Source organism: Galeopterus variegatus, unplaced genomic scaffold (genome assembly GCF_000696425.1).
Source record: "Galeopterus variegatus unplaced genomic scaffold, G_variegatus-3.0.2 Scaffold1694, whole genome shotgun sequence".
NCBI lineage: Eukaryota > Metazoa > Chordata > Mammalia > Dermoptera > Cynocephalidae > Galeopterus > Galeopterus variegatus.
Window position 1 is genome coordinate 509,748 of NW_007727805.1, and position 16,634 is coordinate 526,381.

The 16,634-nt window shown below is 50.4% G+C and overlaps 1 protein-coding gene across 1 annotated transcript in view; it reads left to right on the top strand.

The window, feature by feature from the left end:
- Positions 1-9,664, top strand: part of ASIC2 (acid-sensing (proton-gated) ion channel 2) — a 289,508-nt gene extending 279,844 nt beyond the window's left edge. The window contains exons 7-11 of the mRNA XM_008578482.1: positions 260-413; positions 2,532-2,623; positions 6,150-6,229; positions 7,859-7,927; positions 8,812-9,664. Of these exons, the coding sequence (XP_008576704.1) occupies positions 260-413; positions 2,532-2,623; positions 6,150-6,229; positions 7,859-7,927; positions 8,812-8,913 (497 nt within the window). The 3' untranslated portion in view covers positions 8,914-9,664. The remainder of the gene's footprint in view (positions 1-259; positions 414-2,531; positions 2,624-6,149; positions 6,230-7,858; positions 7,928-8,811) is intronic.
- Positions 9,665-16,634: the final 6,970 nt, after the last annotated feature.

A 16,634-nucleotide genomic window follows, 5' to 3' on the forward strand; every position in this document is an offset into this window, starting at 1 on the left:
TGAGAATACTGAGGCTAGGAGCAGAGAAGAAAGCGCTGGGAAAGTTGCAGGAACCAAGACATCCTGGAAGTCTATTCTCCAAAACTGGTACCTTTCAACAATTTTTAAAGATTGACACAACACTAGAGGAAGCAGAAGGAAAACAAAACCAACCTAGAGCAAGAGCCCAGCTCACTTCTCAACTGCTAGAATCCAGCTACTCAGGGACTGAAGTCCCAGTCCCCACGCCTGACTAAGCCCCGCCTCCCTCTCCCTCCAGGTCTGCTGGCGGAAAAGGACAGCAATTATTGTCTCTGCAGGACGCCCTGCAACCTGACTCGCTACAACAAAGAGCTCTCCATGGTGAAGATCCCCAGCAAGACATCAGCCAAGTACCTGGAGAAGAAATTTAACAAATCAGAAAAATACATCTCGTAAGTTAAGTGGGCAGGAGGATTGGGGGAATGGATCAGGAGGAAACCAGGGGCAATTGAGGAGGAAGGCAAAGGTAAGCAGTCAGTTCAATTTAGCAAATGTTAATTGAGCACCTGCTGTGTGCCAGGCTCTGTGCTCAGTGCTCAGAATATAAAGACAAAGACAGTAAGACTCAGCCTCTGCCTTTAAGGAGCCTGCAGTCTTGTGGGGAGACAAGTGCCCAACTGAATGCCATATAGAGTGATGTTGGCTATAATGGAGGTGGGCATTCAGTATACGGAGAGTGATGGGTTAAGCGCAGCTTGCATGGGGGTGAAGTCAGAGAAAGCTTCGGAGATTTTTTTTTAAGGATATATAGGATTTTCCCAGACAGACCTTGCACATTCTGTTCGCTCTGCCTAGAATGCTTTTCCTCCCACTCTCCACCTAACTGGTTCCTCCTAATGCAGGTCTCATTTTTTTTTAAGGATATATAGGATTTTCCCAGACAGACCTTGCACATTCTGTTCCCTCTGCCTAGAATGCTTTTCCTCCCACTCTCCACCTAACTGGTTCCTCCTAATGCAGGTCTCTATTTAAATATCATCTCCTGGGACAGCTAGATTAGGTCCCCTCCTGTAATTTTGCTCTCAAAGTACTCTGGTGTTTTCCTTTATAACACTCACCACAGTGTGTAATTATGTATTCCTGTGTAGTTTCTTGCTTATTACCTGCCTGCCCCACTGGACTGAAAGCTCCCTGAGGGCAGGAGACTCTCTTTTTTGTTCTCTGCTTATTTACCAAGTACTTAGTGGAGCATCTGGCAGAGCTGGTGCTCAAAAAAAATGTCTTTTAACAGAATAAATAAATGAAAGGCATGGGAGAAGAGGGTGTCCTCGGCAGAAGCTCAGCAGAGAGAATCAGCAAAGGGCAGACGAGAGAACTTCAGAGAGGAAGGTGGACATGTCAGAGCAAGCAGGTCTTGCAGGCTGAGCTGGGTGGGGCGTATAGGGTACAGGGGGTAGACTTTATCCTAAGAGAATAGGGAGCTGCTGAAGAGCTTTACAGAGTGAGTGACAGACTCAAATTTGTATTTTAGACCAACAGAACATTCTGCATAGATGAAAAGGTTCTATATCTGTGATGTCCAATATGGTAACCACTAGCCACACATGGCTATTGAGCACTTGAAATGAAGCTTCTGTGACCGAGAAATTAAATTGCAATTTTATTTAATTTGAGTCAACTTAGCAGTTTTAGAAAGATCATTCAGGTGGCAGTATAGAAGACGGGTTGAAAGCCAGATGGGACGAAGGGGGCTTGTTAGGAGGCAGTTGCCATCAACCAGGCCAGAGATAGTGACACTCTGGAGAGCTCCTCAGCAAGCCCTGTGCGGTGAGAGAAGTTTCCCCCTCTTCTGCAGCCACTCCCTCCTGCCAACACAGACCCCGTCCTGAGACAGCTTTTGCTCAGTGGGTTGAGAACAAAGGGCACTGAGGACGTTGTGGGCAATGTGGAAGGGGGTGGAGACGCCAGGCCCACTGCTGAGCAGGCATTCGGCAGGCGGTAATGACTTTCACTGCCAAGATGTGTCCCACTAACATACTCGCCTAAAGAAGCAGAGGAGGCCACAGTGCTTCTGCTAGAAACCCGCCAGCCAGACATAGGTTTGCTCACTAAAAACCTTCACTGACTTAAGCACCTGACTCAGAAATGCCAGGGCAGGGCGTCCCACCAGGAGAAGCTTGTTATCAATCCCAGCAGGAATTTGGGGGGCTCTCAAGAGTGGGCAGGGGCCACCCAGGCCAACCTCGTCAGGATATTACATGTCAAGGACCCAGGCAGGACCTTTGGGGGCTCAGACCTGGAAGCCAGACAGGTCTTCTGGAAAGGGTGCAAAGAGACAGGGGGATAGACAGAAGGGCCAGAGGGGCAACTGATAGAGGTCTCCAGTCCTGCAAACAGCCCTGGGCTGGGTTTCCAGCTCCAGCTCTGTCACTCACCAGCTCTAACTTTGGGTAAGTTGTCTCACTTCGCTGGTCCCGTGTCTCCATCTGTCCATGGGAAAGCTGTGTGAGATGTTCCCTGTGAGCGCTGATGGTTCTAACCATGTACGGTACTGAATATTCCCTCTGCAGAGAGAACATACTTGTTCTGGATATATTTTTCGAAGCTCTCAATTACGAGACAATTGAACAGAAGAAGGCGTATGAAGTTGCTGCCTTACTTGGTAAGTCAGGGTGTCTATTGCACAAATTCCCACCTCACAGGGGGTGGCAGGGAGGGAGGATGGGTGGGTGGGTGGGTAGGCAGACAGATAGATAAGCCTTTTAATTTGCTAATTACTCCCTCTTTCCTGGCACTGCTCCTGTCCCAGAATGGGAATAACCTTAGTGTGTTGGTGACTTGAATCCCAGCTCATTCCCCAGTCTAGGCCTCAGTTTCCCCACCTACACAATGAGGAGGGCAAGCTTAAACTCTCTCAGGGCCTTTCCAGCCCTGTCCTCCCAGATTCCATGGTCTTCTGCCCCCAGGTTGGTATCAGAATCCTGGAACCACAGAAGGAGGAAAGAGCTGTCAGATGGAGGGAAGGAGGAAAGGCTAAACTACGGGTGGTCCCCTGGCATAGGGCACAATCAGGGTCCTGATGAAACCCCACCTGGAAAGCAATGTTGCTGCATTGAGCCCCTGAGTCCCTTGTCAAACACAAAAGAAGGAGTACTCTCCCCGGGTGTCCACACACCTGGCTGCCACCCCACACAAGTTCACATTATCTCTCCTGGCCCCATTGACACCTAATGAATGCAGGGAGTTCTTTCTAACCCTGCCCCAGCCCAGCCCACAACTCACAAGACCCCTGACATAGAACAGTTAAAGGACCTGCCGCTTGAGTCCTCTCCCAGCTCCCACTCACTCTCATGAAAGGATATGCCACCTGTTCCCTACAGGCAGAAACAGCTGTTGTGTCTGTGAGCTGAACTAGGCGAGAGTAGCATCCTACAAGGGGCAGGCACCTTGTACCTGCAGGTGTGGAGGGAAGAGTGAGGGCTTTGCACACCAGCTGCGAGGATATTGGCAGTGGCTTCCCCTTGAGGAACCACAGGTCCCTCATCTACAAAATGCATTTAATAAAACCCACTCTATGAGTTTGTTGTCACAGTAAAATGTGATAAAGCCCCTAACCCAGAGAAGACCCATAAATCCTAGTTTCTGGCTCCTGAACTGTCACTATGCCAGGGACCCAGGGCCCAGCCGGTGTGTCCAGGGGCTGTCTGAGCATTTCTACACACCTCCAGGGGGCTGTGAACTGAGCCGTAGCTTGGTCCCAGGTGGGTTAAGGTGGCTGTCACTCATTGTGGCCAAAGATGCTGGGCCAAGAGACTTGCGCCTAGGCCCCACAGTAGAGGTCATACACCAGAGATGTAGGCCCCACCCACTCCTGCCCCTGCCATGTGCTGGCTTGGACTTTATTTCCTGAACAGGATATGCCCCTCCCCTCCCCTGCCCTCCCCCAGCATAGGCACTTGCTTGCTCTCCCTCCCTCCCCCCTCACTTCCCACCCTCTCCCTTTCTCTCTCTCTCTCTCTCTCTCTCACACACACACACACACACACACACACACACACACACAGCAAGGAAGGTCTGAGCTCTGAATCTGTCATGTCTGCATCAGATATTAAGGATGAGCATGTCCCCAGCATCTTGCTCCCACCCAGAATAGCCCGCTGAGGAAGTCATGCTGCCATCTGTACCTCCTGCCATGAGAGCCAGTGCCGCTTGCAAACACTCAGCCAGCAGCCCAACCAGGCTTTCTCTCCCCGCCATGCAGCCCATTCCCACCTCCCAGCGTCAGCACACATGCACGTCCCAGCCCACCCTGTACAAGCATGTGCCAACCTATTGATCCAGAGCCACACACACAAACACACACCTCCACAGCCCACATGCCAGCCACACAGCCACACAGACACGTCCATGCACACAACAAGCCTAGGCAGACACACTGCACGCCTACACTCTTGCACACTCAGTACTCACGCCTATCCACACACACCCCTACATGTGCTCACCCATGTTCTACACACTCAGACACACTCCACCCATCTCCACAAACCCACACTCACACACTTAGACATACACAGTGTGCCTAACCTAGACAGATAGCCACCTACATAGAACCATCAATGGCCAGATGTGCTGCCTGCTTCTGTACAAACACATGCACACACACACCACACCCTGGCACATACCCCTCCATATACCACTACATACTCAGCCCCACTGCACATGGATATGACACACACCTCCCACCCGACACACACACATGCAAGTACACACTCCCCAGTAAGCCTCCATTAGGGACATTGGAGAAAGCAGTGGGGGGGAGGAAAAATGGGAGCCATTTTGAGCTCAGCACCAAGTCCCACTAGGAAGAGCCCCCTCCCCACCATCTCTGCTTATTTGCCTGGGGATGTGGGTGTTGGGCTCCAACCAGCCATAGCATGGGAGAAGTAGGGCAGATCTACCCATCAGAAAGTTCTCAGACCAAGAGGTTGGCCTGGACCCGCCAGGAGGATTATACGCCCACCCCCGATAGTGCCCCCCATTCCCACTCCTCTCCCCAGCCCAGCTGAGAGGCTGACAGTCTTAGAGATTAGAGCTAGAAAGGACTCCGCAGTTCATCTCTCCTAACCCCTGCCCAACCACCACCACCACCAAATATCCTTTGGAGGCAAAGCTACTGAGAAGGTCAGGGCTTGTCAAAGCCACACAACCAGTTGGTGGCCACCCCCAGATTCAGAGCCCCCTGTTCTACCACACTGCCTCCAGAGCAAAGCATCTTACACTTTTGGGGTTCAGAACCCCTTTGAAAATCTGATGATAGCTACAGACTCTCCTGCTACAAATGTCCACGTGCGCACACATTCTGCCTTCAATTTCAGTTTTGCAGCCTTCTGAAGCCCTCCCAGGAGAGTGGTTCTCAAGCTCTGGTGGGCCTGAGAACCACCCAGGGAACTTAAAAATTCTGATGTCCAGACCCCAACCCCAGAGTTTCTGAATCTACAGGCCTAAGGCATGTCTAGGCATCGACATTGATTACAAGTCTCCCAGGAGCGTTTGATGCAGGGTCATCTGAATACAAATCCAGAAAAAGTTTGACCAAGAGGGCCCTTACACCCCAGGTTAAGAACCTCAGTTCAAGAAATATCCAAATGAACATTTACCTTGGGGTGTGAGAGATAGGAGACATCTCTTATGACCTTATCCCAACAGTGGGAAGTGCACCAAGGAGGCCCTGAAGGCCATGCTGTGAGTGGGCAGGTGGGGGCATCTGTGATGCCACTGTTCCTGAGACCCCCACCCAGGGCACCTGACACATGTGCCCTCAACCAGGGCAAAGACCACACATGTCTTGCTTCTCTATCCCCAGCTCAGCGCCAATGCAGTACAAGATCAGTGTGGTTCTGAGTGTAACTGCATGAGCCCATTAGCCCTGTGGGTCATGAGGTCTATTCTAAGCCCCTCCAATAAGTGGGCAGATTAGTGCCCCCCGGCAACTGGGTCCTGAAAACCATCAGCTCTCCGAGCCGTGCAGTGAGGAGAGCCCTGTCAAAGGCCTGGCCTCCCTGTTACAGGCCCCGGCTCCCCATGGAGGGGGCACCAGAAGGTCTGACTTCCAAGTGCTCAGTCTGTTCGTCCTTCCTGGAAGCTGTGCGAGTAAAACCCAATCTTCGGTCTCTTCCCTCTCTCTCCAGGTGATATTGGTGGTCAGATGGGATTGTTCATTGGTGCTAGTATCCTTACAATACTAGAGCTCTTTGATTACATTTATGAGGTAAGATTTGGGATTGCCTGTAGGGACATGACCCTGTGCTGGTGTCCTGATCCTGCCACGTGTTCAGATCAAGGCACAGGGAAGGCAATGGCCCCTCTCCACCCAGAGCCTGCTTTCTCCTGTCTGCCAATATCGTTTATCACCGAATCCTGGGCACAGGAGTGGGGGTTTGAAAGGGGGCATGGATATAAGAGGAACGGAACAGAAGCCATAGTTCTATCCTCAGGGAGCTGGAAGAGCAGAGGGCTGTCTACCCTCACAAGGAAGAAGGGGGCAAGACTGCTGAGGCCAGCTCCCAGCCCCTCCCACAGCGAGGTGGATGTGGTGGCTTCATACATGAGTGTGCACACACTCACACCCACACACACGCACAACACACACACACACACTCTGGGTGGCCCATCACCTGAGTGGTGCCTTCTGTGGCCGAGCAGTCCTAGGGAAAGGGGCATTTCCCAGTGATCCCCATCTGCAGGGCACACCAGCCACTTTTGTCTGCTAACAGTCTGAAGAGATGTCTCCCTCAAGAGGCAGCTGGAACAAAGCCTCTGGAAGCTCATCAAACACCAGGCAGCAGCTCCCGGCAGTGAGAGTTCCTGGTGCCTGTCAGCCTTCCTAACTGCATCTCCCCCAGACCCAGGCTAGGGTGAGCAATCCCCTGGAGCGCTCTGCCAAAGGTCAGCCTGGGGGCTCACCAGCCACCCTAAAAACAGTGCTGAGTTAGCTGGCTAACCTGCACCAGGAGACCGGTCTATCCCAGGCTCTGTCCTGAGCAGGTGTTCACTTGGAGGCCTCCATCTACCTGGCTGTGAGATCACCATGTGCCTGCCTGAAATGGGCAGTGGCTCCAGAGTTCCTAAGGCATGCCTAGACCCACGGAGTTCCCCAGGACTGCCTGAGGCCCGGCAAACGGGAGCCTGCAGAGCCATGTTCTACCTCCCAGAGAGGCCTGTTCATGGCCAGAGGCTGCTGGGAATCGTTATGGGGAGCTGTGGGGCTCCTGTGACCAGGGTCCTCTGGTCTATCAGCTTGGTGACCGTACTCCCCAAACCCAAATCAGGTCTCATGGGCAGATTTATTCTGCTTTGTTTCTTAATTTTTGTGAAAAGCTGTACAAAGTTAAGGCAGTTTTATCACACCCAGTAACATATTTAAGAGCTACCCTTTATTGCTAGGAATAAAATGTTATGAACTCAGGCATGCCCTGGTCTTGTGAACTGTGAAGCTGTCAGGCCTAGAAAGCAAATAATAATCTTGTCCTCCAGGCCCAGCCTTAGCAGGTCACAGGCTGCTCCTGAGGACAGACAGGGAGCAGTCATGTCAGCACATGCCACTTGGCTGCACTGTCCACACACAAAAGAAGGCAGTCCACACTGCGAGACGGGGACTTTCCATTACCTTTTTCAAGCTCTAGCTCCTGCAATGAAATCCCATTTGAGCCAAAAGGCTGGGTCGAGACAGATGGGCTCCTGGAGCTGGCTGCCAGGCTGAGCTCTCTCTGCGGTTGTCCTGCCACAGCCCAGGCAGCCACTGCCTCTGGGATTCCCCAGCGCAGATGTGTGGAGAGAGGTGCCTCGGCCTTTGCACCATCCTCCTGGCCTGACCAAGCCCTTCCTGCTTTTCTTGCAGCTGATCAAAGAGAAGCTATTAGACCTGCTTGGCAAAGAAGAGGATGAAGGGAGCCACGATGAGAACGTGGTAAGCGTGCCAGGTCCCCTACTTGCTAGCTGTGTGCCTGGAGGCAAGTTACCTAACCCCCCTGAGCATCTGTGTAAGATCACACAACCTCAGAGGGTTGTCATGTAGATTAAGTGAGATCGTGCCTGGAAAGCAATCAGCACAGTGCCTAGTCTATAGTCAGTGCTCAGTAAGTATTGGTTCTCTCTCCACCCCCACCTTCCCTCCATCCCATTCTCCCTCCCCATCAAATCTCCCCCCAGTTCCTGGCACAGCCTCCTGGCTAATCTCCCTGCACCCAGCCTCCTGCCCACTTGCAGCCTGGGAACTACCCTGAAGATTCACTACTATCTCAGCCCCTCCCTGCTCAGGGACCTACAACTATGGTTCCCTGGGCTACCTTAATACTAAAGGTTTTTTGGACAGCTCTGACCAGCTCTTGTTTGGACCTCTAGGAGCCTCCACCCTTCCTGATTGGACTCAGTGATTGATGCTCCTGCCCCAGGCCTAGCCATAGGCTGCACCTCCCCCACCAAAGCCCCAAAGGAGGCCCCCAAGGGAGAGGGCAGGGCTCAGAGCCATGCAGCCCCACGGCTAGAGGCCACTTAGATGTAGTCCTGGTGGGACATCAGGGGCATCTCTGGGAAAGGTCAAACCAGCTGCTAAACCCCATCACCAGGGGGCCCAGTGGCTCCCTAGGGGACCCCTAGGTGGGCGATGGTGAAGATTCCGCTCAGCCTCATGCACCAGGATGGCAAACCAGCACATCAGGGCAGAGGAAAGAGTGCCTGGGAGAGCCCAGAAATGGGGAGCACTTCTCCCAGGGCCTAGGCTGGGCTTCTAGTGACATCACAATGCATTTTTGCTGAAGGAATGATAAACACCCACCTCCCCTTTCCCTCCAGAGCACTTGTGACACGATGCCAAACCACTCTGAAACCATCAGCCACACTGTGAATGTGCCCCTGCAGACCGCCCTGGGGACCTTGGAGGAGATTGCCTGCTGACACCCTCAGGCTGCCCAGCACCTCCCACCAAAACAGACCTCGAGGCCCAAGACCCAGGACAGGGGACAGCAAGCTCAGGTGGGATGGCCCCTGATGACAGAACAAAGCAAGAGCCCCCTATGCACACATTGCAAACTATCTGCCAAAACCTTGCTATGGCCACGTCTGACATGATGCGTCCTTGAGCCCTGCCGTGTGTCCTTCTTAGGAGAGATGAGTCACACTCTGGAACTGTCCAAGAACCAACCTGCCATCACATCTCACTGCCAGATGTATAAAGCACCTGCATGCTCAGACTTCTTATGGCGCCACCTCCATGTCTGTCTTGTACACGACTTTCTCCATGCGGTTTCCAGTGTCCACTCTGCTGCCCATGCAGGGGGACTGGATTCCAGCCCCAAAGTCACCATGAGGCTACGCTGGAATCAAAACTGTACAATCAAGAGGGAAACCGCAGAACTCTCTACTACATTCAGTCCTTGTGTCATTTCTGAAGGTTCTTAACCTGCCCACAAATTCCCCAAGCTGGCCCTGGGGGCTTTGGCACTGAAGGTGACCAGTGCCAGCCTCCCTCCCAGCCCCAGCGCCTGTGATGGTGGCACGATGGCCTGGATGACACCAGGATTTATCCATGGCACCCACATCATTCTCTCTCCCTGTGACACAGCTTGTACAGTCCGATTATTTTTATTTGGGGGGCTTTTTTGTTTGTCTGTTGGAGATTTGTTTTGTTTTGCTTTGTTTTATGATTTTTGATGTTCCGAGGTTTGGTTTGGTTTTTCCATTTTCCTTGGCGTTTATTTATTCGTGCTTCAAATCACAGTCATATTAAAAGCTGGTCTTGTGGAAATGACCGGGTCATTTCTGCCTTTTTTCCACATCCAGTTCCGAGGTTTGGTTTGGTTTTTTCCATTTTCCTTGGCGTTTATTTATTCGTGCTTCAAATCACGGTCATATTAAAAGCTGGTCTTGTGGAAATGACCGGGTCATTTCTGCCTTTTTTCCACATCCAAGCTCTCTCCCCAAGAGCTTCAGAAAGGGTCAGACCTACCAGGTCAAAAATTGCAGATCATGTACATACAAAGTGGTATGCAACATTTACCTCTACTAAGTGTGTACACTCCATATTTTTATTCTATTCTACATTTTTGAAAATGATTGATCACAACCTTGGAAATGACTTCACAACCCACCAACAGGTTACAGCCCACCTTCTGAAGGACACAGCCCCAGACCATAGGCATGTGGCAGGAAGAGGGGGAGGCTGGGAACACTGCACAGACCTAGAAACCATAAAGGAGGCCTTGGCATCCCACTATGCTTCTGCCTGCTTCCCTGACTCCTCCTGACCCCATCAGTGAATTCAGGCTGGACACAGGCCCCTGGGGGACCTCCATCCCACACACCAGCCTTTCTGACCCTCTATCCACCCCACCTCCCCACCCATCAAACCCACATGCCCTGTCCCTCCAGAGGTCATGTTTGCATTCTGCCTTGCTTGAGAGGATGGCCAGGTGGGACAGGAGGATGGGGGATGACTTCAGGGTAGATGGGAGGCAGGGCAATTCCTTTTAAGCCTCTTGGTGGCAAGAGAGAGCTTCTTATGTAAGCAGAATCCTTGTCCTCATGGCAGAACACTAGCTCCAGAGCAACAGTTCCTTTTTAGCCTAACCTTTCACTTCCGCTACTGACCCCAACCACTCCCAACTCAGGATCTCCCCAGAGCAGTGCAGAAAGGCCTGATGTGGCATGTGCCTTCCCCCTCATGCACAGATGCACAAGAAGCACTGGCCAGACTAGGGGTTCGGGGCTCTGGTCTCTGCTTTGCCATCCAACCTCCTTATCTATGGATCAATCGATCTGTCTCCTCCACAGCCCACTAACACAAGGAAAGGTTATTTCCTCAATGTGACCAATTGAAGATTTTCCCACCAGAACTTAGGAGCTCTGGCCCCGTGGCCTTCTTCTCTCAGGAGCTGTATGACAGCGGATGAGACTGTACCTACCTGGGCTCAGCTTCCTCGATTTCAGGATGAAGATCACACCTTACCTGTGTGAAGGGAAGATACAGGACCAGATGATCTCCTGAGACCTCTTCAGACTGAAAGTGCTATGACAGTACTACTTCCCCTGTCCTTTGGCACAAGTTGTACCAACCACACTCACGCACAAACGTGGCCAGGACCTGGCAGCAATCAGGACTCCAGAAGGCAGCTGGGACAAAGCACCCCTGTGATGCCTCGTTCTGAGCATTTTCTCAGCTGGGGTTACCCAAGCTTTAGCAAAGCTGGGTTTTAATTCTTACAAACAGTGCAAATTTGCTGGAAAGGGCCCTGGGTTATTTTCCATCACTGCCATAGCAAATTATCCCTACCTTAGTGGCTTAAAACAACACAAATTTGTTATCTTACTGTTGTGTGGGTTAGAAATTGGACATGGGTCTCTTTGGGCTAAAATGTAGGTGTCAGCAAGACTCCATCTCTTTCTGGAGGCTCTAGGAGAGGATCCGTTTCCTTGCCTTTACCAGCTTCTGAGGCTGCCCACATTCCTTGGCTTGAGGCCACTTCCTTGATCTTCAGAACCCGCCGATGGGCGAATTCTTCTCATGTCACTTAGCTCTGAACCTCCTTCACAGTCACTTCTCCCTCTGACTCTGACTTCTCTCCTGCCCACTCTTCCCTTTTTAAAGGACCCTGTGATTATGCTGGGCCCACCAGATAGTCCAGGATAATCTCCCCATCTCAAGGTTAGTAACTTAATCACATTTGCAAAGTCTCTTTTGCCATGTAAGGTCACATATTCACAGGTTCCAGGGATTAGGATGTGGACATCTTTGGGGGCCAATTTTCTGCCTACCACAGACCCTTTGGGCCATGTAGCCTAGTGCCTTCATTTTCCAAGTAAGCAGACCTAAGGGTGGAGGGGAGGGACTGAGGGTCACACAGTGAGTTAGTGGCAGTGGCAAAGCTATACTCCTAAGCTCCCAGACTCACAATTCCATTTGTAAGCACCACCAAGATTACTCACCTAAAGCAACAAGGACTGAAAGTGATCATTTTTCCAGACTTTGCCAGGGCATGGAAGTCACTCTCCTGAGACAAACACTCCCCACTACATCAGGCTGGAAAACATCCTGCTGGTGCCTAGACTATCAGCTGCAGAAAGACAGGGTGGCCTCAGACAGCTCCCATCAGAGACAGGAAACAAATGAAATGTCTATTCAGTTAGTTGAGAGTCAGTCTGATGCTTTTGCCCTGTTCCAGTTTAACAGTTCCATAAATTTTTTAAGATCTATAACTTAAGTTGCAATTTGAACTGCTTCATCAGATTTCTGGCTTCTTTTTCAGAAAAAAAAATAGGGATCAACTTGTATGAAGCAAAGACTATTCAGACACGTTTGGATTGCTTCAGGGCTCACATACATAGGCGCCCCTTCTAATTGGGAGGTCCTGTCTTTGTTTAGCTTGACCAGATCTACATTCTTTACCTGTTTAAAGATAAAAAAAAAATAGGAAATTCAAAAAATAGATCTATAGCCAGCTACTGATTATTAATTGGCCAGCTACTAATTATTAATTGATTATTAATTGGCTGATTAATAGACTATTAATAGGCTGATTAAAAGACACAGTCTAAATCCCAGGGAGTGGTGGGATGTTTTTTATTATCATCATTTCAAATAAGTAGCTGTGTATGCAGTTGTTTTCTTAATGAAGACCCAGAGAGGTTTGGTGGGCAGAGGAGATTCAGGGATGTGTCACATTGTCAGGAGTGACTCAAACTATGACACGAAGGCTAGGAGTTTGGGACGATCACCAGTCCAAACCACAAAGCTGAATTCTCAGTGATCTCAGAGGGTGAGATTAATTAATTAGTGGCACATGATCTCAGAAACAGAATCCATGAGGTTTGCCACAGCTGGGGAGAGCAAAAGGAAGGAGACACTCCGTGCGTGTCCCTGCAGGGACAGAGCTGGCTGCTTATAAGTGCTGACTTTGTTGTTTTGGGCAGAGAGAGGCCAGAGTTATTTTATTTTCCTCTTTCCAGCTTGAAGCTATTTTAGTAAGAGTTCTAACCATGAACAGCCCCCGTGAGAAGTTTGTGGAGCCACAAGCACTGATGTGACCAGAATCCACAGAGGGTCTCTGGAGAAAGGCTCTTGATCAGCTGGGAAGGAGGAAGCCAGGGCAGGCCCTGCTCACAGGTGTGATCCTGGTGGGTAAGGTGTCCTCAGGGAAAGCTCAGTTCAGTCCCCCTGAACCCAGAGGCCCTAGCACAAACCTCTTCCTCCACAAACTCTGAGGTTTCAATTGGATTTTGAGAACTAAACTCAGAGAGGGCAAGGAATTTGCTTCTGCGTGTTGAGCGGGGAGTGAGGGTGGACAGCCAGCCCTGACCCCCACACAGCCAGGGCAGACCTGCACAGAACAAGCTTTCCGGTGTAGCTGGGAAGGGAGCAGAGGAACGAAGGAGGGCGAATGCATGAAGACCACAGGTCCACCATCCATTCGGCTCCTGTGGGTCGATGGTCTGCTATGTGCCTGGCACTTGCCCTCAAGGAATCTGTCATCCGAGCAGGGAATCCTGACAAGTAATCACAGGACTATGAAAGATGAACCCAAGTTTACCAGTTGAAGGGGAGTGAGTGTACATAGGTCCAAGGGAACCCAAACAAAGAAGTGAAAGGGTAAAGCGCCCTAAATGACCACCCAAAGGTAGGCAGGTGCCAAAGGATGAAGGGCCTGGTCACCACGCTGAGAGGGGTGTCACGGCTAAAGTCCTTCAAGCTCTCTCCCTGCTCACCAAGAGTCTATAAAGACATTCCCCAAGCCAAAGGTTGATTTACTGAGCTGATGATTTTCTCCCCCCTCATGTGAGATTCATGAAATCTTTTTGTGCATACATGTATGTATTCCTAAGGCTGATAGGTTGAGTATTTGGGGGTGGGGCGCATGAGGTCCCTGGGGACCATGAAACAAGGCAGTAGGACCCAATCCTGTTGGAGGACAGGTGGGAGGAGGAGAATCTCTTACTAATCCAATTTAAAATTTGGTAAAACCTATACCTATTTGCTTTTCAAGAGCAAAGCAATAGATTGGCAAAGGCTTTGGACAGAGTCAAGAGGCTGAGTATCTAACCTGTTTCTGCTATAAACTGACCACATGACTTTAGACAGTTCACCCCACTTCTCTGGGCCTCAGTTTCCTCCTCTATAAAAGGGGAGGGGCAGGAAATGGATAGATAATCCCTTTGGAGCTTCCCAACTCCAACAGTCTATGAATCTAAGTTGAGAATGGGTGTCAGGCATCTAAGCAAATATTTAATTTACTATTCAGAGCCTCTGTTTCCCCCTCTATAAAATGGAAATAATGATGCCTAGTGTTCAGGGTCATTCTGAGAATTAAATGAGCTAAGGTGTATAAAACACTTTCTACCTTTTCTTTTTTTTTTTTTCTTCCTATAAAACATTGATTCTTGGGGCCTGCCTGGTGGCGCACTGCGCTAGTGCGCCACTTGGGAAGCGCGGAGGCGCTCCCGCCGAGGGTTCTTTTTTTTTTTTTCTTCCTATAAAACATTGATTCTTGGGGCCGGCCTGGTGGCGCACTGCGCTAGTGCGCCGCTTGGGAAGCGCGGAGGCGCTCCCGCCGAGGGTTCGGATCCCACATACAGACCGGTTCCCGCTCACTGGCTGAGTGAGGCGTGGGGGCGACGCTGGGGGTTGCGATCCGTTGCCGGACATGGAAAAAGACAAAAAAAAAAAAACATTGATTCTTAATCTCGTTTGAACTAATTCTTAAAAATAAGGTGAAAATTGTAAGCTCTGTCCCCAGAAAGAATGCACATGGTCACATACAGATACATAAAACTTTGCATGCAGTTTTAGGGAGGTTATGGACCCCCAGAGCCCATCCGGGATCTTCTAGGAATCCACTGATGCTAGTCAGTTACCCAGGTTCTAGAAAGTTACTCAGGTTTCTAGAAAGTGCTAAACAATACTCCAAAAGAACACATGACTGTACCACAAAGAGCAACCAACATTTTTTTCTCCTAAAATGACAAGATAACTGTCATTTTTCAATTTATAGGAAGAAAAAAAAGGATAGATAGGATTTGATCAATTTCAAGTTTTTTCTCCCATAAATGTTTTAAACCTTCGGCCCCTGCTGCAGCATGTGTGCTAGTGTGTTCTCACAGATGGCAAAATGAATGAACAAGTGGAAAATGAATATGAACAGAAGAACTTGGAAATATGATTTTATAAAATGATTCTGTGCATGTAGAGATTTTGAGGCCTGAGGAGACTTAGGCACGTAAAAAGCAACCATAGCATCCACTTTGCAGACAGCCCCATGGCCTGGTTCTTAGAGAACATGATCACTGTGTCCACTGCATTTAGGAAATGCATGCATAGTGTTCTCTGCCTGCCATTGAGCCTCCAAACACACGCCACTGTGGACATCTCATTCATTTCCGAGCAGGGCTGCAATCGTGGAGTTTTTTGTTTAAAAAAAATCCACTCCCTGAGAATGGCTACGAGTGAGGCTTTGGGATGGAGGGTTTGGATGTCTTACTTTGGAAGCAGCTTTCTATGCCATACCTCTTCAGAAAGGGGCTCATTTGGCTAACTTATCATCATTATGTGTTATTCACCTTTAGTGTAATTCAGACTTTTGTGGCTTCTTTCCAAAAGGAATTATATCCAAGTTGAAAAGGACCCAATGCTGAGGGATTGGTGGGCACCAAAGCACACTCAGCCTAACCAGCCTTAGAGAGAAGCCTTTGAGGGTGGGGATGGGGGGTCAAGAAACAGCTGGAAAAAGACTGCCCAGCACCAGGCTGAGGTCTCTACCCTGACCCATCACTCCACAGGCATTTTCTGTGTGCCCACTCTGTGCCAGACACTGCACTGGGCACTGGGAGTTCATATATGAAGAAGACAAAATCCTTGTCTTCAAGGAGTTCAGAGTCTGATTGGGCAGAGGCAGGCAACAGACATGGACACAAACACCTGTGCAGCAAGAGCTGCAGAGGTGCACAGGACACAGCATGCTCACTGGAGGAGGAGCACCTGAGTATGGCTGGCTGGCTGAGTCAGAGCAGGTTTTGACTGAAGCCTTCAGGATGGGTAGAAGTTGGGCATGTAGGTTTGCAGAGGAGATACCTGAGCAAAGTCTTGGAGGCAGAAGAGAAGTTGGAGGCTTTGCAGAATGATGGATCCCTGCTGGATAGGAGTGGGCTGTCTCCCCAGAGTCTTCTCTCAATTGGGCCTTTCCGGCCCAGGGGTCCAACCACTGAGAGTCCGAGTGCTCCAGCTGTGGAGGCTGGGACAGGGCTGAGGATGAGGCATGGCCTTTTCAGTCTGGCAGCCCCCTTCAAATCCCAGCTCCACCAACTGTGTCACCTTGGGCAAGTTCAAGAACTCCGAGGCCCGCTTTCCTCCTAAAAGATGGGGATGACCATCTTTACCTCCTTGGGATGCTGCAAGGGTGGTGAGATAAACTACAGAAGGTGCCACTGTGATGCCTGGGATGTGGTAGGTCAGTGATGATAAACAGGTCCCGTCTCACTTGCCAGCTCCATTGAGAGTGGCTGTCATTGAAGTGTCAGGAAGGATTCCTGGCCACAGTCAGCTCAGTGGGATAGAGACTTGTGCTCAGTGTCCACCATAAAAAAAAGGGGGGCAAGAAGTGATGCCACCCATGGGACACAGGAAATGCTGG